This window comes from Terrapene carolina, unplaced genomic scaffold (genome assembly GCF_002925995.2).
Source record: "Terrapene carolina triunguis isolate 2854851 unplaced genomic scaffold, T_m_triunguis-2.0 Scaffold21, whole genome shotgun sequence".
NCBI lineage: Eukaryota > Metazoa > Chordata > Testudines > Emydidae > Terrapene > Terrapene triunguis.
The window spans coordinates 18,589,287-18,616,278 of record NW_020664372.1 but is presented as its reverse complement, the minus strand read 5'-3'; the positions used below and the strand labels follow the sequence as shown (position 1 = coordinate 18,616,278).

Below are 26,992 nucleotides of genomic sequence, written 5' to 3'. Positions count from 1 at the left end.
TCCTCTCCTGATTTCTCTGCATCTGCCTCAGGGAAAGGTGTATGATAAGCTGCGAGGTGTTGAGAACGGCCACAACTGCAGCGATGGTCGCAGCGGGATCCATGCTCACAGTGCTGTGGCGTCCGCGCTGTCACTGATCAGAAAAGTGCGCGAACTGATTTCCCGCCGGCGCTTTCAAGGATGGAGGGAGGGAGGGAGGGCGGTAGTGACGGATGGATGACGACAGTTACCCAAAAGCACCCTCGACACATTTTTTTACCCAGAAGGCATTGGCGGCTCGACCCAGAATTCCAATGGGCAGCGGGGACTGCGGGAACTGTGGGATAGCTGCCCACAGTGCACCGCTTCCAATGTCGACGCTTGCCCCGTTAAGTGTGGACTCACACAGTCGAATTACTGTCCTTAGTGTGGACACACAAGTTCGACTTTGTAATATCGATTCCACATATTCGATTTAAGTGAAATCGAACTACCCTCGTAGTGTAGACATACCCTGAGTCTACTGTGTCAAGTACTAACCACCCCAGTCCAAAAGCAATACTGTAGAACTGGAAGGAGTGCAAAGAAGAATGATGAGAAGGATCAAGACCATGGAAAATCTTCTATATGAAGAGAAATTGAAAAGGGATTGTTAGGATGGTAATTCACCTTAGAAAAGGAGGGGACATGATAAAAATATAGAAAATAATGAATGGTATAGCAAAAACAAATTTGGAAAATTCTGCTCGCCCTGGCCCCAACAACAAGGTGACATTCAATGAAATTAAAAAGTGGAATATTAAAAGCTGATAAAGGGGAATTCTTTTGTATACAACGTGCAACTAAACTGTGAATCTTATTGCCAGAGAAAGTAATTGAGATGAAGATCTTAACAAAATTCAAAAAGGGATTGAACATTTATATCATTTACATGCATATCAAGAGTTATCATAATGACAGAAATACTGAAAGGGATGTAAACCTCAAGCGTCAGGATTTAACTAATCTCTAACTATTAGAGACCTGGGGGGGAAAGGCATGATTACCTCACACCTGCCTGCTGCAGGATTCTTACACCTTCCTCTGAGGCATCTCATGCCACTTCTCAGACACAGAATACTGGACTAGATGGACTTTGGGTCTGATTCAGTAGGGCAAGACCTATGTTCCTAAGCAACTTGTAGCATCCATAGAATCATAGGACTGGATGGGACCTCAAGAGGACTTCTAGCCCACTCCTCTGCATGCATAGCAGGACTAGGTATTATCTAGACTGTATCTGACAGGTGTTTGTCTAACCTGCTCTTAAAAATCTCCAGTGATGGAGATTCCACAACCTCCCTAGGTAATTTATTCCAGTGCTTAACTACCCTGACAGGTAGAAAGTTTTTCCTAATGTCCAAACTAAACTGCCCTTGCTGCAATTTAAGCCCATTGCTTCTTATCCTATCCTCAGAAGTTAAAGAGAACAATTTTTCTCCCTCCTTGTAACAGCCTTTTATATACTTGAAAACTGTTACTATGTTCCCTCTCAGTCTTTTCTTCTCCAGGTTAAACAAACCCATTTTTTTCAATCTTCCCTCATAGGTCATGTTTTTTAGATCTTTAATCATTTTTGTTGCTCTTCTCTGGACTTTATCCCATTTGTCCACATCTTTCCTGAAATGTGGTGCACAGAACTGGACACAATACTCCAGTTGAGGCCTAATCAGCGCAGAGTAGAGCGGAAGAATTACTTTTTGTGTCATAACACCATAGGGACAACATTTCAGTTGTGTTGGATGAATTAAATGTTCACTATTTTAAATAAACCAGTTATCTATAACTGAGAGCTCTTCTCAACGGGAAAGAGGATGTCATTGCTACTAGTTTGAATTAGTGAGGCTTCTGCAGTGTGAAAAGAATAAAATGCATTCAGTAAAAGGATGTGTTTGTTTTTCCTCAGTTTGCTTCAGCGGATGAATGTCTGCTGACTGCTTTGAGGGTGGTCTCATCCCTATTGGAGACTTCAAGAGTCAGTGGGAGCAGCAGGCAGCATGACCTGACAATCCCAGGAGACTCTCTTCAAGCCCTCTGACATCACTAGCTATTATTTGTATGTGCAGAGAATGGTAATTTGCACAAAGAGAAAGAAATGATTGTCAGAAGAGAGGTGTTGGGAGAACAAAGGAAGAAAGGCTGGGCGTTGCTGTTTGAAGAAAGAGAAGGGTATGACAAGGGATTGTGGGCATGAAGTATTTTGAAAAGGAATGGGAATTTAGAGGGTTTAAGTGAATATATTACCAGATTATAAATAAGAAATATTAGTAATCGGTTTTTAAGAAATGGGTGAGTATGGGTGGGTTGAGGAATTAGAGATAGTAACCAAAATTAGACTAAAATAGAGGTTTGAGCAAAACTACTATAGGAACAAATGAGCTAAAGGTTATTGAACAAGACAGCTAGACAGTATCTCCTCTGTTCTTGCAGGTGCTATGCGGCTGGTCCCAGTAGCCTCATACAGCTCAGCAGAAGCAGGAAGCAGACTCCTACAAGTAATACTTCACTCTGCAGCACTAGGTGACAGCTCCCCATTCCTGACTTACACCCCAAAAGGTAAGACCTGAGGTTTCTTGGGTACTGGTTTAAATATTTTTACTGGACCAGAGAATTGATATCTACCAAGCTAAAGACACAACAGCCCAAATGAAAAAAATGCAAAGGGCAAAGGAAACATTAGTGTGGGAAATCCTGGAGCCATTGAAATCAAAGAGAGTTTTGCCATGTACTTTTACGAAGCCAGGATTTCACCAGTGTGTCCACCAGCCAGGGACAGCTACAGTGATGTGTTGGTCTTGCACAAAATAAACTGGATTTCTGATTATTATCCTTGCAAAATTAGGCTTCTGTTTAACTAGTAGAATGTAAAGAAGCATTCCTGCCTGAATGCTACACGTAAAGGGCACTGAAAGGAGAGTGGATTGTGGATGGAATATGATAAGACCACTTCCAATTATCTTCTTTCTGCTTCTAAAATTGGCAAACAAAGCAACACTTTGAAACTCCAGGACCAGAATTACCAAATAAATTCGAAAAAAGCTTAAACAAATAATGAACAGATGGGAGGAAATGACATATAGTGAAGCATGTGAATATTTACATGACACCATATTTACATAAAATTCCAGCATACCAAAGCTGAATCCTTCACTTTACTACTTCCCAAATCCATAGGAAAGAATCCAACAACCAATTTGTGCGCATTATCCAGATACCTGGGTCCCAGCTTCAGAGAATGTGAGTAATTCCACAAGCCAGCCACTGCATAAGGAGAAAATTCTGGTATTGGAAATATAAAGATTTTGAAATGAATTATTGTGGATAATACACCAGCCAGAAGAAATTATCTGAAGAATTACACTCAAATGAAGAAGACTACAAGCTGGAAGCCCACATGCTTAATGTCACCTCAGTTAACAATGTTGTCCCTATCTGAAAAATGAACTTTTACCCCATCTCTCTCACAAAGACATCATGCTGAGAGTCAATGCAGTTATTATTCAGTAAGCTCCAGCTACTCAAGTATGTTGTGAAAAGTGGATCAGATGTGTTTCTGGGCATACTGTAACTTGCAAATCTGCACCAGGTGCATCAATTTACAAATGCAGCTATGAATTTTCTGCCCAGCAGGTATGTTTTTGATTCTTGCATTGATAATGCTGCCAAAGTTAAAGGGTATTTTATTGCTGATCCAGTTTCAACTGTTCTCTTTAGTTTGGGGCTATGTTTGTAAAGAGCAGTTGGAGTGACAGTGCAGGACTTGCCTCAAGAGCCCTCTTACACCTACCCACATCCACTCAGCCACCCACCCATATGCACTCTTTTGACCCTCTCAGGGTCTCAGGTTAAAACAATAATGGCACCACAGTTGTACACATTCTTTTTCTTCTTCTTCTTCTCCTACCTGCAGAAAACAGTAGCAGTACCTGAGCTGCTCTGTTCTGCAACCATTCCCTCCTCTTAAAGATGTAGGGCTCCTTGCCTACTCTGCTCCCAGGCTGAAGGGAAGAAGCCTGTAGCTCCAGCTATTATGATCCCTGACCATAGTCAGACCACTATCCTACCCAAAATTCCTACTCACCACAGGTATATGAGTTTTTCAAATCCTGTAGAATGTACAATGTGGACAAGTTAATGTCACTACGTGCACCATAACATTTTCATTTCCTAACTGTGTTTAAATATATAATCTGAATGCAATGGTAACATTTTTATATTGAATGTTCAGTGTATTTTCTTATTTGTTTGGCAACAGCATTTTTAAAATTTGTGTGCATTTTGTTGCTCTTCTCATTTTGTTGTTTCAAAACTCTCCTGAAAACTGCTCCATAAATCCTGAATAAATATCCCAAATGAGACTATAATGGTGTTAATTCCCAGAGAAAGATGTACTGTATTCATTGGTTTTAAGTACTCTCAGAAGTAATCTTGCCAGAATGTTTTTGGTCTTGTTAAAGTTTCACTTTAAGTACTGTATTTTTGTCAGTTCTTATTTATATACTGCAGATATAAGGAGGATTTGTTTTGTTTTTTTCCTCCAGACTCTAAAGACATGTGAAAAGCAGATGTGGTAAACGTCTAGAGAGTAGTCAATGGATACATCATGTGGCAGGTATTAACTTTCAATGCTTTTTTATAATTTCTTAAATTCAGTGATATATGGAACTCCTATTGCATTTTGATAAGCAGCTCATGAGTTGCTTGAAAAGCAGCCCAATTAAAAAATAATGAACCTATTTTCTCTGGAACCGACTCATTATCTTGATGGTTTCCAACAGCAGCTTAAGGATCAATTCTACATCAAACTGTCTTTGTGACTGTTGGCCAGTGATATCTCTGTAACCCTCAGGGGCTCTTCAGATGTCGAGGCAAATCATTCTTCTCTAGTGGAAATTTTAAAACTCCCATTCAACAGCAACCACAATCACTGCTTCCCCTATTGCCACTGTGGAGTCTGTGACTATGCCCAGACTGAATGATACATGTGACAACTAGAAAACATCTGGTGACACCAGAAAGAATCTACTGAGCATGTTCAAGACCATCCTGATAGTATAACATGGAATATCCTAACGGGGGATAGGCTCTTCCCTATCTGACTGCCTAATAATTATATATGAAAGATTTTGGGGTTTCTTAATTGGGGTGACCCATTGGACTAACCTCCATTTTAAATATCCATGCTGTTCTAGGAGCCAAGATAATTACAGACCTTTGGCTATAGTCCATGAAAATGGTCACTAGTAAAACATAAATGTCTTCCAGGTGGTGTCTGTGTGTGAATGACAGACAGAGAGAGAGAGAATATGAGTTACTTTTCAGAGCTACAAACTAATACAAAGTGGCCAGTGTCATTATGGCCATTATTGACTACTTCTCTAGTTAGTTAGCAGCAGCTAAGGCTAATACAGGGATTTGTTCCTAAGGAAGACAGACAGTTTTTCCATTTTCCCTCTCTATCAGGATTTGGCATGGTGGGGTGAGCAGTGTTAATCTTCCCAGAAATCCACTGGTTCCGAGTAGAGCTGGTGCATCAATGGATTTCCAGGCTCTCTAATCACACACATTTTTTTCTCTACAGTTGCCCTCTTTTGGGACTACAATAACCCCTTCTGGTCCAATTCTCACCCCATTCTCACTATGGAATTGTCGACACTTTTTGGCACTGCAAACTGATTCACCAAATCACTTTTAGCAATCAGGCTTTCATCACCATTGACAGAAACCAACATAAAGTGATGGTGAATTTGGCCATGTAAGATTTATCCAATTAAGTATGAAATGACTAAAGTGATGAGGCTTCCACCAAGTCCCTTAGAAGATTATTCTACAATCTAACATTTTTCCCTAGTAGTTCTTAGAACTTCATTGGTGAGTTGCAGTCACAGTCAAAGGGGGAATATTTGATTATTTAACACTTAAATTAACAATATCAATGGAAGAAAATAACTGGATTTAGTTAAAATCTCTCTTGAAAGAGTGGTATAGGAGTTAGTTGTGGAAACCAGTTGACCGGTTTTCGAATAGATGCAGCTTTGATGAAAACAAACTTTGGGATGAAGCAACACTATAATCTTACTACAAAGCTATCTTCTGTCAGAGTATGACTCCCTGTTATTTACTATAAAAAGGTTTCTTTGCTGCCTAGGCTAATATTTTGAACAGCATATTCTTTGAAGTATAGTCTTCCAGAAATGGGAGGGAAAAATTGCAATAAAAGCCCATTAAATGCATTATCAGTTCAGCCAGTGTACCCATGCGGTGTTTATCTTGTCTGCATACATGAAGACACTTGGGGTGAATTCATCTATAATGTAAGTGGGAGTTGAGGAGTGGATATAGAGTTCCTGGTCCTCCACCATTTCCAGAGAGGACCATGATGTGTAGCAAGTGGAGCTTAGAAGAAGGAGGAACTCCCAGTCAGGGAGTTTTCTAGTTGGTGCTTAAGGCATGGCTCTTTGTGTTTATGTCCTCAAACTACAGGTGTAACTTCGTTCATTTTAATGCAATCATCTTTCTTGCTCCAGGGCTGTATCTATGTTCAATTGACCTCTCTTGGACACTTTTCATAGTGCATAGAGAATAAAAATTCCTATCAGCATTTCATAAAATTATTGTTGCTGACCTCTTCCTCCCCAAAGTCAAGTTCTACAATAAGTCCAATTAGCACTGGAAAGGAGGGAAACTGAGGGGTCATACTCACAAAGAAAACTCAGCTCTTTTAAATTGAGAATATACTATTGAAGCATACACATTGTGTTAGACTGTCTTCAGAATGTCTGGAGAACATTTGGAAGCAACTTACTTTCTCTAGATCGCACTGTGACACTTCTGTAAAGATAAATTAGGTATTCCAGCAAATATGAGAAAAATGATGGAATTACTTTGCTCTTGACTTTTTCTTCCTTTAAAATGGGTGCTCGTGTGAGGTGGGGAGAATAGAAAGGGTTGGAAAAGAAAGAAAAATGTGCCTTTGGAATGAACTGTGAGTTCTACAGAAGCAAGCTGGGAAATCTACCCCATAAATATTTTTGTAGGTAATTCTCCTATTTGTTTTCTGCACATACTCCTGGCCTTGCCTTTGCAATTTAAGGCCCCAGTGTTACGAAGAGATTCATGCAGATAGCTCCTTACATCAGCACAGAGACCTCATTGCCTTCAATGGGACTCTGGTTGGATGTAAGGTTCCTGTTACCACTAATACTCCACCTGCCTGGATCTGTTTGTAGAATCAGAGCCTTGCAGATCAGTAATTATTAATCACTGATGCCGCAGGGTACAGAATCAGATGAACCTATTGTGATATATGTATTTTTCTTTAACTTTCTGAATTTATGGACCATCAGATAATGGCATCCACATTCTTGTCTGTTTCATATTAATGCAAGATTATCAAAAAGTAAAATAATTCTATTAATCTGAGCATGCAGCTATTTCTTACTGTCACATCCTCCCCAAGTTACTGCATATACTTACACTAGCATGTTGACAAACATGGGGTAGCATACCCATTGTACGTTCATTTCAGCTATTTTAGGGTATATCTGAACATCTCTGTAATGAGGTGAGGTGAGGATACAGGAGTCCCAAATACTGTTCCCCAATCCTTCCCTCCTCCCTTGTCCTTTCAGTATGATTCATATCTGGAAAATCATTGCCTTCAACAGTTTGATCAGTTCTTTACATCATAGTCAATTCACAGAATGGATCAAGGATAAGATCACTAGCTATTAATATAATTATCTCAATTTGCCAACTTGGTTAGTCTTCTTAGAGAGGTTTATTGGTTTTGCTGCACTATTGCACAGCTATAAAAAGTAACCTAAATTATATACATCAACACCAAAGCTACATGTGTGCTTCTGTAGATGACTAGTAGTTATGAATCCTAAACTAACTTCATGGATCATTCCTTCAAATATTTAATACTTCCTTCTTGAGACTGACTTTGCTGGTATTTATTCTACATTGGATGGAGGAGCTCTATAAAGTTTCTTCTAGAATCAAAAGCAGATATTTTGGCTAGAAGGCCAATTTGCTACAAAAAATAGGCAGCAAGAGGACAGCAATGACCAAATCGCCACTTGCCATCACAGATAATTCATCAATTCCAAGGCCATCACAATTTTGATCATCTAGTCTGACCTCCTGCATTACACAGGCCACAGAACTTCCCCAAAATAATTCCTAGAGAATATATCCTTGGAAAAATATCCAATCTTGATTTAAAAATTGCCACTGATGGAGAATCCATCACAACGGTTAATGACCTTCATTGTAAAAACTATACAGCTTATTACCAGTTTGAATTTGTCTAGCTACAACTTCCAGCCATTGGATCCTGTTATAATTTTCTCTGCTAGACAGAAGCACCCATTAACAAATATGTGTTCCCCATGTAGGTATTTATGAACTGTAATCAACTCACCCCTTAACTTATCTTGGTTAAGCTAAATAAATTGAGCCCCTTGAGTTTATCACTCTAATGCTTGTCTTCAATCCTTTAATCATTCTTGTGGATCTTCTCTGAACTCTCTCCAATTTGTCAGTCTTTCCTGAATAGTAGATATCAGAACTGGACAAGTATTTCAGCAACAGTAACACCAGTGCTGAATACAGATGTAAGATAACCGCTCTACTCCTACTCAAGATTCCTCTATTTATGTACCCAAGGATTCCATTACCTCTCTTCCTATGATAGAATCTCCCATACTGTAAGTATGGCCTAAAGGAAAATAAATATTACTCTAGACAATTTCTGTTTGGAGACAGGAAGCCAAAAACTAATCAGAAAGAAAGTCATATAAATATTAAAAGGAAAATGAAATCTAACATAACTGACAGAGTCATGGTATATCTAAGAAAGAGAACACTGCCCACAACCTGCAATTTTAAAGACTTACTTTGCATTTGTAGCATCTTTATTGAGGTTTCATGTACTCTATCACATCTATTTGTGCTGCACTGCAGAATATAGACAAACTACCAATTGTTCTCTTGTGTACAAATCAGTGGAGAGAAACAATTCAAATCCACCCCCTGTATAAGAAAAAGCTCCTCTTGATCAATGATCTGTATTTATTCATTTAAGTATCCTTCAGCAACCAGATTTTGGCATACAAGGTGTAAAGAATTTGTGGTTTGGCACTGTGCAGGGATGGTTTCTGTACTCTACATTGATTGTGCTCTAGACAATGATTTACAGTGTCCAGCTGGAGCAGCTTTAAAAAAGCAAACTCAGACTCTAAATTCCTAATTAACCAGGTACAAAGATGTCTCCACAAAGGATCAATCAATTACTGTAGAAATCTCAGTGGGATATAAAGCTGATGTCCTTTAAAAGGACTATTTTCAAAAAATTAGAATATTTATTTATACTATCTTCTATCTTTGTGTAACAGAAAAGTGTGTTTAAGCCAATGTGTACTTCAATAATGCCAGGATCAGAGCACTCCTGCGGTTCTGCAAGTCTAAGTGTTTGTACAGTGTTTAGTAGAATGAGGCCCTAATCCTCATCAGGAACTCTAGATACTACTATTAGACAAATAAATAATAATAATATTGTCATATCTGTCTACATTTGGGTAAGTAAGAGTCTGGCATTGTCTGCACAAAAACCCACCAAATATAGGGCCAAATATTACTCTCAGTAAACCCTGCTTCCCACGCCTGTACCTCAGTGAGGCCCGTGGGTTTGCAGGTAACTTCAGGCAGTATAAGAATAGGCATTATTTATACAATTTTTCATCTGTCTTAGAGCTCTAGACATGTAATCTCTTACCTTTCTATTTCGTATTTTTCATCTGCAAAATATAAAAAATAAATCTCAGCCAAATCTAAAGTTGTCACCTTTCTAATGGCTGGTAACCAGACTCCTGAGGCCTCGCCCCCTGCTCCGCCTCTTCCCCCAAGGCCTCACCCTTGCTCTGCCTTTTTTCCCAAGGCCGTTCCCTTCTCTGACTCTTCCCCAGGCCCTGCTCCCTTCTCCGCCTCTTCCCTGAAGACCCCACCCCTGCAGGCCACACTCCATGGCAAGCCGCATGAGCAGCATGGCCCCGGAGGCAGCAGTGGCTGCTGCTGCTCCGCTGCCTCCTTCCTTCCTCTTAGGGTTGTCACGGATCAAAAAACTGGACATCCAGGCTCGTCAAATGGCATCTGGACACACAAGCCGAAACTCGGACTGTCCAGGTGAAAACCAGGCAGGTGACAACACTAGCCAAATCCTGCCCTTAGTTACACCTCATGGGGTTGTATGGATATGGAAAAGGTCACGAATTTGGTCTTAGGTCTTTAGTGCACTATTCTGATACTGCTAACAGCAAAACTTATGTACCCACAACCAGCCAGGTCAGAGTCAAATTATGTGCATTTTATAGTGTGTGTGGCACCTCTGTAAAAAAGACTAAAGAGTTTTGGGGGTTCTTATTGAAAGAAAGGACTTTGACTTCTGAAGATCAGCTTTAAGAACAAACTAATCACTGTTTCAGTTTTCAGTTTCAGGAAAACATTTTGGGGTATCTTCTCACTGCATCAGCCAGGCTATATTTCAAAGACAGGTATTTGCATTTAATCAATGCATTTTAGTTATGTTCTACGTATTCAATTAACAGTGCTAATTCCTAGGCCATAGCCAGCATGACAGACTATCTTGTAACAGAAGCAGTCAAAGAATATCATTCCTGGCTTTTCACCAATTCAAGAAATAAAGCTCCCTCTGCCCAGCTTTTAAATACCTTCTTTTTTAAATTAGATTTTGATTTTCTGCTCAGAAACAGTTAAATCTCTGTTGAGCCACTGCAACCCATTTTGCAACTTATATTAGTGCAGTCTGCCTTTCCTACTTTTTTTGCAGCTGTTGCTGCTAACAGAGGAGTCTCTGCTTTACCAATGAGAACAGAAGATTTGTTTTTAAAGAAGTTTTCTCAACTAGGCCTACCTTATTTTTTTTCTTTTACATTTTCAAAACTATTTAAAATACACACATGCTATGCAAGTTTAGAGCAGATAAAAACAATGTAAATGGTCACAGCTCTAATTGATTAAAGAAAATACAATATTAGCCAAAAACTACTGAAGAGATATTTTTCCTTTTTCTTTACTATGCTGATTTTATATTGCCCTTTTCATCCCAGGATCCAAAATTGCTCACACATAGAAGCACCTAGTACTTTAGATCAGTATTGGCCTGTGTATTTGTAAATTTAGGGAAGGAAATATTTATACTATGTGTACAATTGTTTATAAGTGTATCAATGTGTATATTTATATAGTACACATTCATTCTACAGGTTTCAGAGTAGCAGCCGTGTTAGTCTGTATCCGCAAAAAGAATGAAGTGGGCTGTAGCCCATGAAAGCTTATGCTCAAATAAATTTGTTAGTCTCTAAGGTGCCACAAGTACTCCTATTCATTCTACAGTACTTGTGTTGTATTTAAAGTTTCTTCTGTTTTGAAAGATTCTATCAGTTAGAGAGAGATTTCTTAAATGCTTAAAAGGGGAGAAAAGAAAGAAACTTTAAGTGTGACCATTGTAAAGAGTGTATGTAGACATCACAACTTTATTTTCATTTGTTACTGCACCTTCCCAGCTCTGTAAGTACTAACACAAATTTAAAAGCAAATACACTCACAAAGTTAAAAATGAACACCTCTAAAGCCTGCTGACTGGGGATTAGATGAGATGTGATAGGCTGGGAGAAGTGCTACTGCTTTGGACAAATTATGTTTCAACATCTCCACTATTGTGTTTTTGTTTAAAATAGTTGTCAGAGGTGCACAGAACTTTGAATGGGTGTCATCTGGTATGCAGTGAGCTTTTTTAAAATCAAAACAAATAAATAAATCAAACTGCATTCTCATCTACCACCACCCCAGTTTTCCAATAAACCCAAAATTTCTAGGTGCAAAACTCAACATACGAGCTATGAAGACATGATGACTATAAGACCAATGAAAAAAATGGTCCCTAGTTTCCTTCCCATGATCACCAGTGCAGGTTCTTATATTGGTACCTATCACCAAGGCATCTGACTCCATCCAGCCCTCTTCATAGCCCCCAAGCAAAAGCCTGGGAGAATAGGTGACTTTTATAGCATATCCTGAAGATCACCAAGGCAGAAACAAATTCCAAAAACAAGGATACCACACAAGAATGCTTGCTGGCAGACTCTTCTAAATTATACCAAATGTAGCTCCAGCCCATTGCAACTTCCACTGTACCACCACAAAGGGAAAGTGGCAGTCTATCAGATTGCCAGGATGTAAATCATTTACAGCTTTTTAGGTTAAAAAACACTCCCTGGAAACTAATTGGTAGCCATCACAGATCACCAGTGTGTACAGCACGTGACGATAATATGTGGGATGGTACAACAGCTGCAAGGTTCAGTTTACAATGGGATTCCTTGCAGTTTCATTTTGAACTCATATTGTGAAGCAGGAGCTACTTTGATTTCAAGCCTCTCCTTATCCACCCAACCTCCCATTTTCCCCATCTACTCCCCAGCTGTCCCCATCCCTCCAACAACCCCAGGACACTGCATTCTTAGATTAGACATCTCTGAGGAAATCCACTGGCTTATCCTCCTCCTGTTCCCAACAACTTGAACCAGATGGTTCCCCCACTCTGTACCCTCCCCTGAGTCTTCTGAGGGAAAGGGCCTCTCCTAACTGCAGGCTCTTCAGGCATCCATCAGGAATAGGCTGCCATCTACCTTCATCCTAAAAGGACTTCAGAGAGGATAAGACAAGTCCTAGCAGCACAGCAGGAGTGAAAAAATATAAATAAGTTCCAAGATAGCTGTGTTAAACAGGAGCTGAGAAAAGACCTTAACACTTAAAGTTTCTAGTGATCCTTAGTGCTTGTCAAGCAGTCACATTAACCATTATGGAACATCTATGCCCCTCAACTCAGTATAGCTGGGGGCCAGCAGAACTACATGTGTTTTCCCAACTCTGAGCAGCAATAGCTTGTTACTGACAAATAGCCACAGCTCAGAGTAGCAATAATATTGTAGAAGGTAATAAGCTATGTAGCTGAAGTAAATGTTTGACAGTGGAACTACTAATGCAACTCTATCAGGTGAAGAAATCATCATAGAAATACATTAATATCTCTTCCAGGTTAAGTCACTAGGGAGCATCACTGCACTCTGGTTAATTGGGAAAAAATAGCAAAATCTATAGTATTAGGACCTAGTCGGAGCAACAGCATGAATGGAAAGAAGTTCTGCTCCCTCTCCCTTACCCTCATCCAACCCCTTAACCAGCCTTGCAGCAGTTCTTCGGTGTTCCCTTTCTTCAGCCCTCTACACAGCACTCAGCACTGGGAGAGGGGAAGATATATTTTAAGAGGGTGATTGCACAATGAACATTTTCCCAGGAGTTGATGGGAAGGAGAAGCACTCCTGGCCCTCTAGCCCCCCCCCCCCCCCCCCCAATGTGCACAAGACTGTTCCCTCACCGCAACATCAGCACCTTTTCCACAATACACCTACACGCAGTCCTAACCCTTCCACCTGAATCATCCCACGGGCTCCCTCCTCTAATGCAGCTATTGCATCCAAAATATTGTGAGAGTTCCTTCCTGGGATTCCAATGCCACCATCTTTTACAGCCACAAGGACTGTCCCAACAACACACCATGGATGAATTTTGGATCCAGGGCACAAAAAGATTGTTTTGATTCCAAATCTAGCAACTGTAAGTATTAATCTTTTATGGAAACCTCCAAACTTCTGATGAGAATAATATTGTCATAATGCTCCTGAAATAAATATGAATTGCTCAGTTAGAAGAATATCGTGAGTGGTATACAACATATTATAAAATACTTTCAAATCCCCTCTTGTCACCTTGAAGCTCAACCTAATTTCTACACTATTTTTCATTTTGGAGAATATAAACTAAAAAATGTATTTAAATGAGAGAATCAAAGGGCAATGATTATCTGGTTGTTACAGAAGTTACTTATAGTCCAGGATTTTATATTAACTACTTTTCAGATAATAAATCTACATATTCGGAAAGTAATGGTTTGAAGGATTTGGAGCTGGTCTGTAATAATTTATTAATTATTATTCTGTTATCTTTGCTTGATTGTTGTAAGGATGTTTCCTGTGTGCTCATATGTAGAGTTAATTCAGTAACAGGATTGTCAGGAAATGTGCGACAGATCCTGATATGCATGGTCCTTAAGTGTTTGCTGGGCACTGTAACAGAGATGTTCTTTGAAATCCTACCTCCAACATCCAGTTGAGCTTTCGAAACTGGTTTTGGGGAGCAGATCCAAATCCAGGAAAAGAACTTCAAAGACTTTGCTTGGATTTAAAGAATCACACTCCCTCAATGGGGGAGGCAGGATTTTGAGCTAAGGAGAACTCAGAGCCTTCAAAGGTAGCAGGCCTACCAGAGACCCCCGTCAAGAAGATGATTAGATTTTAGGTAAGATAGACATGTATGCTTACCTCTTATTGTTTTAATAATCTTTTTCTCCTATGTTATGCTTTGTTGCTACTGCTAATGTTAAAAAAAAATTGGTTTAAGAAGGCTGTTTCGGGTCACTGTATTCACCACTAGCTACAGACTCTGAAAAGAAAGAAAGTACTGGGTCCATTAGTAGGCATGGTTGGAACTCAGGGTACAAGAACCTATGACCTGGCCTATGAGTCCAAGAATCATAAGATTTCACTCCAGAAAAGGTGAAGGCATGAGGCCTGATACCTGCTGGGGTGCACTTAGAGACACCTTGAAAAGGGTCAGAAGGGCAGCGAGCTCGGTAACTATGACCAACGGTATTGCCATATACAGTCTGAATTCTGGCCCGATGTTACAGAAGATAGGAGATATACATTCAAATGGATCTCTAGCTTCTGAGTTGGAGGATATACCTTAATTGATTAAGCCTCAGGTTTGAAATACCTAGATTCCCTGGAACTGTAGGAGCCGACTGGATTGACTCAGCCTTTCAGTTTTCTGATGCAGATAAATTGAGTTCTAGACCATTTATTAATGCATGTGATGTAACCACAAAAATGGAGATCCTGTCTGGTCTGTAAATACCCATCTTAGTAGTGTGCCATTGTTTCTTTGTTTTCTGCCTTTCCATCCCAGAAGTGGCTGCAATTCACTGGTGCTCTGTATATATGGTTCGTATTGTATATTGCTTTGGGATCACTCAGGATGACAGGCACGATTACATATATAAGATTTTATTACACTAACCACATCTTACCAAAGAAACAGTAATATCCCTATAAGGCACCTGTAAAAAATAGTCAAGATTTCAATTAATTTCAGAAGACTTGTCCTGCTATTTTAAACTCAAAAGGTCACTGAACAGGTCCTAGGCTCCATTGTTAGTACAGTGTCTGTAAAAATGTTTCTTTCAGAGTGGAAAAAAAAACCCTAGCTCTCAGTGTTCAGTATCTTTTACATCTGCTGCTCAGCTGGAAACACTGTTAAAAGGCCATTAGAACTTTAAGGTAACAGACCTTGCAGGCTATGAAAGCCATAGAGCAATTTGCTGTTTGTGTTAGGAGTATCAGCCTTAGCCACTTCCTTTTCATGGGCTGAAAACAGCTTCTGTCATGAGCCGTGAAAATCAATTCCACAATAACTGGGCTAAAATGTAGCTTGAGGTATTCTCTCTATAGGATGAAGTTACACAGTAGAGCCTCCTTCTGGGCACATGTGGTACCTACAGCAGATTAACAGGGAATGTTTCCCAAAGGCTCTAAGCAGCAAGTTCAGGTACTATTAATAACTTTCTAACTTAGCTCACAGGAGACAGGGTCTGTGATGTGTAATATAAAGTCTGAATTACTACTATGAGTGTAGTTAGCAGTAGGAGTTAACGCTGAGCAGGGTAGGATCTGTAATACTCTTGGTTTTGTTTGCCTCTATTGTGTTTAGAATTACAGTAATTGCCTAGAATGCTCTTTCTTCCAAATAACAGTATTTCAAAATCTTTCAAGGAAATAAAGCACTGTTTTACTTTGCTTGAAGTAAAAGGTCATGTTAGTGAAAATAAACTGCACTTCAGAGGGCTGGTGGTCTTAACAACAGTTTTACTCTATTACCAAGGGCTAAAAAGAGATTCCGTTTTCTTAGAAATAACTCTGAGTTTTCTGGTGTGCTTGAAGGAACTCTGTAGCATTAAACTGCACAGGAAATTAACTTTAATTCCACAGGTTTAAAGTCTTACATATAGAAAACTATAAATTCAAGAATCTTACCATGTGTATGTTTTGCTCCTATCTGCAGTACATTTTCAATTCCTTGGGCATCTTGTAATGTATTCGCCAGTTTAGCATAGCTATCCTGCTCTTAAACACTAGCCTTGACATGCAGTGCCTAGGAGTAAGTGTAGACATACATTTTTAAACTGCTAAAATCATTATGCTTGGTAGTACAAATGGTCACTATTCTAAGCTGAACGTTCCTTTTCCAGAGAGATAGGACCATTAACCAGGTATGAAGGGTATCACAAAGTCATAGTTCATTGAAAATGTAATTTCATTTTGCTGGTAAAATGAGTGCAGATACTTTGGCACTGTAATGGAGTTTTAAGTACCAAGCCTCTTATTTCAACTGGAAACATTAACATAATTATACATTTTTACTTTACTAAGCAGAAAGAAAGATTAGTATGCATAGTTTTCTAACATATATCATGCAGAATAAACCAGTGATCTCTAAGTGATATGGCAAGATCCTCAAGTCATTAAAAAGAAATAGCAGGTGGTAATTTTTAAGACAAATTATCTAGAAAAGCTTTTATTGTTGATCACTTGTTATAAGATTTGCCATTTGCAAGTAACAGTACATTCAGCTGAAACCGAATTTTATGAGAGCCAAGTCGTAATATTAATGAAATGCATATATTCTTTATTGCAGTCATATAAAAAGAATGGCCTGAGCTTTTAACACAGTGCATGACCACTTTGGTGTCTGACCACCACCAAGTCTCTGAACAGTATAAGATACCATATGATGAAATAAGTACTAAAGTAGCAGTAAAACAGTTTAACACATTGCCACTTAGTAATGTAAGAGTACTGTAGCTTTATATGTGTTCTTCAATTGTAAATCTGAATGTAAACAGAAAGTAAAAAATAACTACAGTACAATAGTACAAGGTACTGAGGTTCAGTGTTACACTAGCACTGCTACTGACATCTCCATTTTAAATCCCTCGTTTCAGGATTTTGAATTCCACCATAAAAATCATGCTCTGGAAATCCAGAACTTGGGATTTAAAGTTTAAGTTCGCAGTCCGAAAGCAATTTTTATGAGTTAAATGAAACAAATGAACATAAACACAATTTTGGCCTGTTTAAACGATGGTTTAAAAAATTAATACAGATGGTGACTTGGCTTAGACATTTCTGATATTTTTTTTCTCAAATGCTCTGATCCTGCAGTTACATAAGTGTTTAACATTATGAACACAAGTACATAAGAACAGAAAAATGGTCATATTGGTCCATCTAGTCCAGTATCCTGTCTTCCAACAGTGGCCAATGCCAGGTGCTTCAGAGGTAATGAACAGAACAGGCAATCATCAAGTGAGTAATACTACTCAGTTCAATGGGATTGCTTATGTATGTAACATTAACCATGTACATATGTGACTGCAAGATCATGGCCTAAAAGGGTTTGGCCCTGATCATGAGAAGACTTATGCACATGCTTATCAGTATGTAGTGAGTAGTCCCACTGATTTCATTCTGTACTACTTGGTAATTAGTTCTCTTTAAAAAAAGCAATTATATAGTTATCCAACAAGCATTCAGAACTATTCCATTTTTCTGGGTACTGTATATAACAGGGATCGGCAACCTTTGGCACGCAGCTCGCCAAGGTAAGCACCCTGGAGCGCCGGGTCAGTTTGTTTATCTGCCGCATCCGCAGGTTCGGCCGATTGCGGCTCCCACATCCCTCGGCCCGTTCCACTTCCCGCAGCCCCCATTGGCCTGGAGCGGCAAACCGCGGCCAGTGGGGGCCGCGATCAGCCGAACCCGCGGACGCAGCAGATAAACAAACCAGCCCGACCCGCCAGGGTGCTTACCCTGGCAAGCCGCATGCCAAAGGTTATTGACCCCTGTTATATAATATCTTCTCGCTATTTGTCAATGTAAAAACAATATGGAATAGTGGACAGAATGACACTCAGGGTACACTTACACTATGATAAAAGAGTCGTGGCACAGCCACTGCTGGCCCAGGTCAGCAGACTAGGGGTGCAGAGCTATAAAATTGCAGTGTAGACTAACAGGCTTGGGCCGGAACCTGGGTTCTTGGACCTTTCTACCTCATGGGATCTCAGAGCCCGAGGTCCAACCTCAGCATCTATATTTCAATTTTATAGCCCCACAGCCACAGGTCTTTTATTGCAGAATATACCTCAGTGTAAGTCCACGGGGTTAGTAGAACTCAAGTTAACACATCTAGGTTTGTTAACCTCGGGCTTGAGCATCTACATTCATTTGTAACCCCAGGTTAGAAATAATTGAACCCAAATCCAAGCCTGAGTCTCCAGTGTCTACACTGTATTATGCGGGCTCAAGTCCAACTACTTGTATCCCAGACTTCCTACCACCCTCCTAAAATGTGGCTGCTCTGGCTCTTTGTTCGTGGTACAGTATGGGAAAACTTGACTGTCCGCCAAGCTTGACTGACCAGAAGACAAAGAAAGTCAGCCCATGGGATTGAGAGATACTTTTAGTGGACTCCCAGTGGGGCTCCCTCTATATTGCAAAGCAATAGGGCTTGCCCTGGGTCCTGGCTTGACTCAGGCTTGGACTCTCCACCACCGTGGGGTCCTGGGACCCTGGGTCCAAGCCCTGGGTTATCATGATTTGTGTGTAGATGGAAGCGAGGTTAGGCTTCAGCCTGAGTTTGAACCCTGGGTTTGCACTGCCGTGTAGACATAACCTAAGGACTCAATTAATGGTTGACCTGTGGCCACTTCACACAGGATCTGCTGGCATTAAGTGGTTGTAAAGCTGCCATAATAGTTCCTCCACTGGGTATTCCCAGCTGCTGCAGTCAGAATAGCAGGCACTCCCCACCCCCTAAAGAAGCCTCCAGAGCAGGTAATCAGCCGGGGCATTACCAAAGTGGGAAGGCGTGACAACAGCATTATTTTATGTCCTGGCTATTGGAATGGTTCATAGGGATCATGAGCCAGACACAAGTTAGGGCAGCCCACAAGGCTATTCTAACTTGCACCAGGCTAAACCAGGCTATGGCAGCTCTAGTACAGGGGCAGTGCAAAGATCACATAAAATCCCATCCCCACTTCAGTCTTTGCACTGAGCACAGTTCAAGGATGCATTAGTCTCTAAGGGCCCAATATTGATTTCACAAAATTACAACAGTATAACTGCACTGATTTCAGTCATTACTTCTGATTTGTACTGTTCAGAGATCTGAAGCAGGTCCTTAGCCTTTTTCAATCTCCCTTTGTGTCCAGTTATACAGCCACTCTGCTCACAGAGTTCCCATTGACTTCAATGGAGATGGCAGTAGAACTTATAACTAAATAATAAGTTGCTTGACACTAGTTTGACCACCAGGCTTTCTCAATGGTCTTCTGGCAACCAGTCATTGCATTCTAAGGATAAGTAAGAAGGGGGAAACACTAAGAAAAAGCTTTTTGGGTGCTTCTGACACAAATTAACATCTCAATTACATGAATAATTATGCAGTAGTTTTAATTATTGTTTTAGGGCCTACAAGAAGCTGGAGTTGTTTGTTTTGTTTTGGGTGGTGAAGGGGCTTTTTTTTTCTTTAATCCAGTGCTCCCTATCTCACCATTGTAAAGACACTTTGTCAAAGTTAACTTTAGGAGACTCCTGACCTTCAAAATAAAGGGCTGGATTCTGATCTCACTAATTTCACCGTAGTGCCTCTTGGTTGACTGAATCTTATCCTGCTCTTCATTTCCACAGGAGAACAGACTTACAGACTTTTGAAGTAATATTTAGAACTCCAAACCTTTCAATAATTTTTCCAAGGAGCACTGTAATTACTCAGTTATTCAAGATTTACTCCAAAACAGACATCCTGATCTCTTTGGTAAACAATCTGTATTTCAAATGTTGCTATAAAATACTTCATTTTTTAAGTAAACAAAGGAACTGAACAAAGAGGTTTAAATGAGACTAAGGATCTCATTTAAATAGAAAAAGCATAATTCAGACACCGCCTTGGCTTTTAAATTGTGAAGCATTTTATTCTGAACAGTGTGAGTTAAGGACATGCTCCAACTTTAACTTTGAACTTTCAGTTTTCATTGCCTTAAGTCAGATGCTTACTGAAATCGTGGTTTGAATTTAACAAGTATTGTTGACAGATTTTTTTACTATGACATTTCACTTTCATATAAAATATCTTAAAGGGTCAGATTCTGATATTCTTACATACACACACAATAACACCATCCTCCACAAGAAGCCTGAAGAAGTGTACTCGGTACATACAATAATTTTATTGTATTCATGACACCATCATTTAAATAGACAAATTCGTTATCCTTTCAATATTTTTACACAAAGGTTATTTTGTGACACTCTGATGCAATGTTCTCATCGCATCTATGAGAGATGGAATTCATTCACTAGCAGTTTTACAAGAGGACAGGTTTTACTGTGGTATCCTTGAGTAGATCCTGAAGCTACTGTCACCTGTGCCAGGGATATTGATGTCTGGAAGAAAATCTGTATCAATATTATATGTATTGCAATATTGCTTTCAGTGATAACACATGAGTGAGGATTCTTCCACCAAGACACTCCCAGGCAAAGTTTTTTTTACTGGGGCTTTGCCACAAGACCAGTATTTGGCCCTAAGTGCTTGAAAATACCTCTCTGTGCAATACTCCAAAGTAGTTTGCAGCACTGGAATTCAATGAGCAACATCCCCAAAAACCCAGGATATTTAGGGTTGTAGGGTCAGTCACTACATTTGATAGGTACTACACAAGTCGCATTGAACACTTTAGCACTAAAATAGGAGCCTACAATATAATTGCAAATAAATATACTCATTATAATCACATTATCATTGACTTGAACACATATTTCATTTGCATCAAAATACTGTACAGAAAAAACAGTCTTACAGTGCATATGTAACACTAGAAATATTATGAAAAAAACATATTTTCCCCAAAACTTTTAAAAATAATAAGAGAAGTACTAGTGTGAACAGAGCTTATCTAAAAAGTCTTGGCTTGGGAGGAGGGGGGTAGGTTTACTACAAGAAGCAAATCCCAATAACAATGGTGTATTAATATTAATTTATGTATATAAGGTGTGCTGGTATTCAACAAATTTTGTTTTGCAAGTGATTTTAACTTAGGTACCAGACATGGAGGAACCCATCTTATTTACACAAGCTTAGCATATTTTTCAACACCTTGCATTAATATATGTGTTCAAATAGTCCAATGCAGAAAAGGTAGCTTCTTAAAAAACAAAAGTTAAAGTGTAACTATATTAAACTCCAAAAACACAAATAAAACTATGCATCATTTACTTTTCAATCATACTATCAAATGATCAACATCGAATTCCTTTGAAAATAAAGCAGTTACTCAAATGTATGAAATCTGATGCACCTTGACACACTAATGCTGCAATAGATTGTTTCACTGACCAGCAATTATAGTTCATGTAAGTCAAAAAAGGACCAGAAAGGAAAATAAATCAAACAAGCAAACCAAGCACCATAAAATCCTTATGTTGGCTGTTGTAATTAAATGCTTATAATAATTAGATCTAATGACAAATAGACAGCATTCCATTCAACAACAGGGTAGCCTTCCCAAGCAATTATTACAAAAGCACTCAGCAGCATGTGCAAAACAGCATACTGTTAAACACATTACCTAAACACAATATAATCACAGTCTCCCCAACAATCAAGTATACCACAGTCTACAAGTAAGCTGCTTAAAAGTATCATCTCACCCAGATTCAAAATAGTTAAACATTAAGGAAAGCCAACTGCATTTTAAAGTTAGGATGCTTAGGAAAAATAACATATACAGCTGCATCAATTTTGTATTCCACAAGCATAAAAGAGGAGATGATAAGAGAAATCATGGCTTTAACTATGATTATTTATGAATATTTGACTAGCAACCAATCATTAGGTATCAATACTTACTAATAGAAACCTGTAAGTTCAATTGACACTTAAGGAAGATATTTTAAAAACTGCATGGCCACTCTTAATTGATTTAAAAAATACAAAATAAAAAGTGGAGAAGAAACTAACACTTCTGGGTGAGCTGAAAACAAGAACTATCAACTCAAAGCCATTAAAAGTTTGAAATTCACTAGGATTTTTAGACCTGTCACTGTCAATCTGAGAGAAGAAAATTACGGTAAGTGAAGGGAAAGCATGACTGAGAAACTCGGAGGGCATGTGGCTCACAGAAGAGCTAATTGATTAGCAATTCGAGAAGAAATCCAAAAGGGGCACAGAAAGCAGAGCAAGAGCTTGAGCTGGAGGAAAAGAGGTCTCTAAATTGCCACAAGTATAGGCCCCTCACTCTCCCCTCCCTGTCCAAAATGTGTCAATGGGCCAGATCCTCAGCTGGTGTGCCTCTTAATTATGGCTCCAGGGAACTCAGTGGAGCTATGTTCATTTACACCTGGGGATCTGGAGGACCCTTATGTATCGATATTGTGGAACAGCATTCCTGTTCTATGGATTGGCACGTTTAAGATCTTTAGATGTTTGCACCACACTGTTTACATCATGATGATAAAGAGCCAGATAATAAACAGTAAGCAGCACTGGCATTATTTAATCCAAAGAGAGAAAAATTCACTGCTTCCAACTTTTAAAAAAACGAGGAAACAAACCACGGAGTGCCCAATTCACGGCGCAAACAGGAGAATCAAGCAGCAAAGTGTTAGGAGTTCGCAAAGCGGATTACTCTCCGGAGGGCTTGAGCAGCCCAAGTCCGTGCATTTCCGAGTCATCCCCCTGCCTCTCTTTTGCTCTACTCTCCGATTGCCAAAAGATTCTCTTTCCCGGACACGTTTTTATTCAGTCAGTCCTAGAGATGCAATGAATATATGGTTGGAGCTAAAAGCTAGCAAATAAACTGAAAAAAAATCCCTGTTTTAGAAAGAAGGGTTGAAATGAACCTGTTGTAACAATGTTTCAGAACAGCAGGGAAACTCTCCCCAGCAGCTGCTGCTGCCCAGGTTCCCCTCCTTTTCTTGGTTGGGGGTGGAGGAATCTGGTGGTTGGGGCTGATTTCAGTGCTCGCTCGTGGGAGTCTGTGCTGAGACTTGATTAACCGGAGTCATGTTTATAATGAGAAGAGTCGCTTTCGCTGTGTTTGTAAATTCTGCCTCACGTAAAACCCAAATGTATGAGCAGATCCTCTAGTGAACCAGAAATTGATTCAAACTGCAGGCAGAGGAGCCCGCCGGTGGCAGTGGGGAGAACCCCATCCCCGCGAGGCCCCTACTGGCAAAGGGCAAACTTGTCTCCCCGCAGGAACGGGCAGTGGAGGCAGGACCCACCATCAGGACGGCTCTCTGGCTTTAATAACCCAGCAGCAACTCTAAGAAGTTTCCAAAGGCCACCCGTGTAACCGCGGCTGGGGCGCTGAGCGCTCCCTCCCTCCCAGAGCCTGCCCCTCCTCTGGCGCGCGCTTTCCTGGAGGGTCCCGTCCCTGTCAGACTGTCCCGAGCAAAAAAAAAAAGACAAACCAAATTTCACTGTGTACACACAATGAGGCAATTCATGGCCCCGGCTCCCGACCCCAGCCGCCCAGCGTGCAGGGCTCTGGGTAAGGAGCCCGGGGGAGCAGGAGAGAGACCAGGCAAAAGTGAAGAACATTTCAACTAATCCAGAAGGGAAAGAGGAAGGAGAAGCTGGTGGGATGCTGTAACCACACGCAGACACATTTCCTCGCCACATCCTCCCCCTCCATCCCATCCCGCCCACCCTTGGTCCTTACCTGCTATTTCCTGAAAGGGTATATTGACCAGGCTGAAGCCTTTGGCACTATACGCCTGCCGCACCTCACTGCAGCTCCGAGCCTTCACATCAGCCCCGGCCGAAAGTGACAGCAGCAGCCCGGTTAAAGCCACCAGCGGAGCCGCGATCCAAGAAGACATGGTGCAAAATGCAAATCCAGCTCAATAAATCCTGGGGAACGGTCCCACCTTCACCCGCTGCGAACAGAGGCGAGGTGCCTCCAGGGTGAGGAGCAGACCGGGTCCCCCAGCGGAGGGGGAGCGAGGAGCCCCCCGGCTTGCTGAGGCAAACTTTTATAAGCCGAAGGGGAGATGTGCGCACACACTAGCGGTGTCAGGAGCAGCAGCGGCCGCCCCCCGCCCGCTTCTTCTTTCCCAGTTCGAACAACCCCCCCCGCGACACACACAGGTCTGGCTGGCTGCTGCGGATCGGAGTCCCGAGACAGGGGCAGCAAAATCCTGGAGCCACTGAGCTGTGCCTGCCTGTGTGGGGCTGGCGAGCCCTCACTCCCTGTCTGCCCGTGTGGGGATGGACTGGAGAATGCACAAGTGTGTGTGAGTGTGTGTGTGTGCGCGCGCGCCTCTGGTGGTGTTACTCTGTGTGGGTGGGTGAGAATGCATACAGGGTTGTATTTACGGGATCCAGGGGAACCTCTGCTTCACACACGCGGACGGAGCCTGCAGGAGCAGCCTCCTGAAGTAGGAAGGGAGAAATCCTGGAGACAGACACAGTGATTGAGGGAAAGAGACACACAGAGAGAGAGAGAGAGAGAGAGAAACGTGCTACACATTGCATAGGCGAAATAGAGAAGCAGAGCGGAAAGGAAAACCTGGAGTGGATCTCCGGGCACAGGAGACGGGAAGGAAAAGGACACCATGCAATAAACGTCTCCCCTTACCACAGCTAACCAACCCCAGGATTGCAAATCACCAACCTGTTAGGTGTTTTAAAAAATGACACGAGAGCTAATATATAACATATTATTATTGGGCCCAAATTCATCCCTGGCGTAAGTCTTGACTTCTGTGGATTCACATGGGTTGAATATGGCCCAAAGGTTAAATTCACATTAGTCTAACCTTTAAAAATATCCGGTACTCAACGCAGACTTGAGGTAAGTGAGTGCAACTCCATTCTCTTCAAAAGCGTGGGAGCCATTTACACTAGATCTGTATTTGGTTATATATCAGAGCCAGAGGGTGGAGCAAGGCGGGACCAAGAAAGAGCCTGGAAATCATCTTCCAAGGGCAATAGAAGAAGGGGGCGGGGGAACCCTACTCCAAGTGCTTAGACTTAGTTAGTAAGGTGGGAAAAGAGAGCCACCAATCCAAGGAACTCAACCCCAGGACTTGGCATGAGAACACCACAATCCCTCCCTAACACAGGAGTAGCCGCAGTAGACCCAGGAGGAATCCCCTGCCAGGCCAATCCAATCTCTGGGCTGGGAAAGGAAGGAAAAGCACCCTCAGTAAATGTATTATAGTATTTTATAGCAGTAATCCAAAACACTACCTCTTACAAGAATGCTACTGCAGTATTTAGTATGATTACTATGAAACAGCAACTCCCAAACTTTATTAGTTCATGTACCACTGCCATAAAAAAACATTGTGAAGTCAATTGGTAGAACATCAGGCTCATGTACCACCAGTGGTGGTACACATCCCACAGTTTGGGAACCCCTGCTATAGAATACTGTAGTATTTTATCAAGAGCTCTTCCACCACCACACAAACCTCCAAGCTAGGGAGAGGGGAAGACAGAGCCACCTCCTTTAGCCCACCCTGAGGCCCCGCAGAGGTGGGGAGAGTACTGTGCTTTGACAACACACCACTTCACATAGAAATAGGAACCCCCCTGCTGAGCTGAGCTAAACAGTGTTAAAGATACACTATCTTGTCTACAATAGGCTAACAAGTGTAAACTAACACCTTCCAAATCCTAGCCTAGACAAGTCCTATATGTATTATGGAAAGGGTCTGACAGGTCTCAAAAGCCACAGTTTAGTCAAAGGACAAAGGCAAAAGCCATGAGGGAGTCACAAATATTACAACACCCTTTCCTCCCCCAACCAGATTCCCTTCCTGATTGCTCTACAGGATGGTCAAACTGCCTGCAACATACCAAACAGGACATGGTCCCCCTCAATCTAATAGCCTTGAATCCTTCTTCAACCCACAGAAAAATGATTTGAACCAAATGTAAAAATACAAAGGAGAAAATCACAGTAAAATTGTTTAAAATGCAGAGGTCATGGAAGAGCACTAAATACAGTTTCTGTGACAGCTTGACTCAGGCATACTCCTAACTAAGCACAGGTAATGTTGTAACATGGATCACTGCTAATAATGATGAGTATGCAAAGCAGCTACAAGTCCAAGTTCACCATGATCTTGTTTTCTTTCAAATATTGTTAACAGCAAACAAAATCTGTTCCTCTGACAAACTGCTTTCAATATTTTGTTTTTAATTCAACTTCTTTTTCTGCTGTTGTATCACACGTGATTTTTTTAAGTTTGTTTCTAATTTTTTTCTATATCTAAATGGGTTAAAATCAATTCATATAACATTTTAATAAAAATGTAAATGTAAAACAGAGAAACAGTCAGTTTTCATTTCCCGTGCCACATAAACCCTGCTCCCATGTGGCCAAGCTAATTTTATGATGTGCAAAAAGAGAGGCCTGGGGCCACTAAACAATAAGGAGAAAACAAACTATTGAAGTGCTGCTTCATTTGCTGAGTACCATTGATCTTGAGCGCTGAACATCTCAGGGGCCCAGTTGGAAAAATAATGTGATAATGAATTTAAAACTATATCATAATCCATGTGCACAAGAGGGCAGAGTTAAGGTTGTGCAGGGAATCTTCACCTTATCATTTCCTGACTTTTGGGTGTTTCACTTTACAATCTAAGGATAACTAGGATAAAAAAAGACATGTTAATGTCATGCATGTTCTGA

At 40.7% G+C, this 26,992-nt stretch overlaps 1 protein-coding gene across 1 annotated transcript in view; it reads right to left on the bottom strand.

Annotated features, from left to right (window-relative positions):
- GPC6 (glypican 6) overlaps nt 1-24,516 on the bottom strand; it is a 1,072,445-nt gene extending 1,047,929 nt beyond the window's left edge. Inside the window, exon 1 of the mRNA XM_026656660.1 lies at nt 24,011-24,516. Coding sequence (XP_026512445.1) covers nt 24,011-24,170 — 160 coding nt within the window. The 5' untranslated portion in view covers nt 24,171-24,516. The remainder of the gene's footprint in view (nt 1-24,010) is intronic.
- Between the last annotated feature and the right edge of the window lie 2,476 nt (nt 24,517-26,992).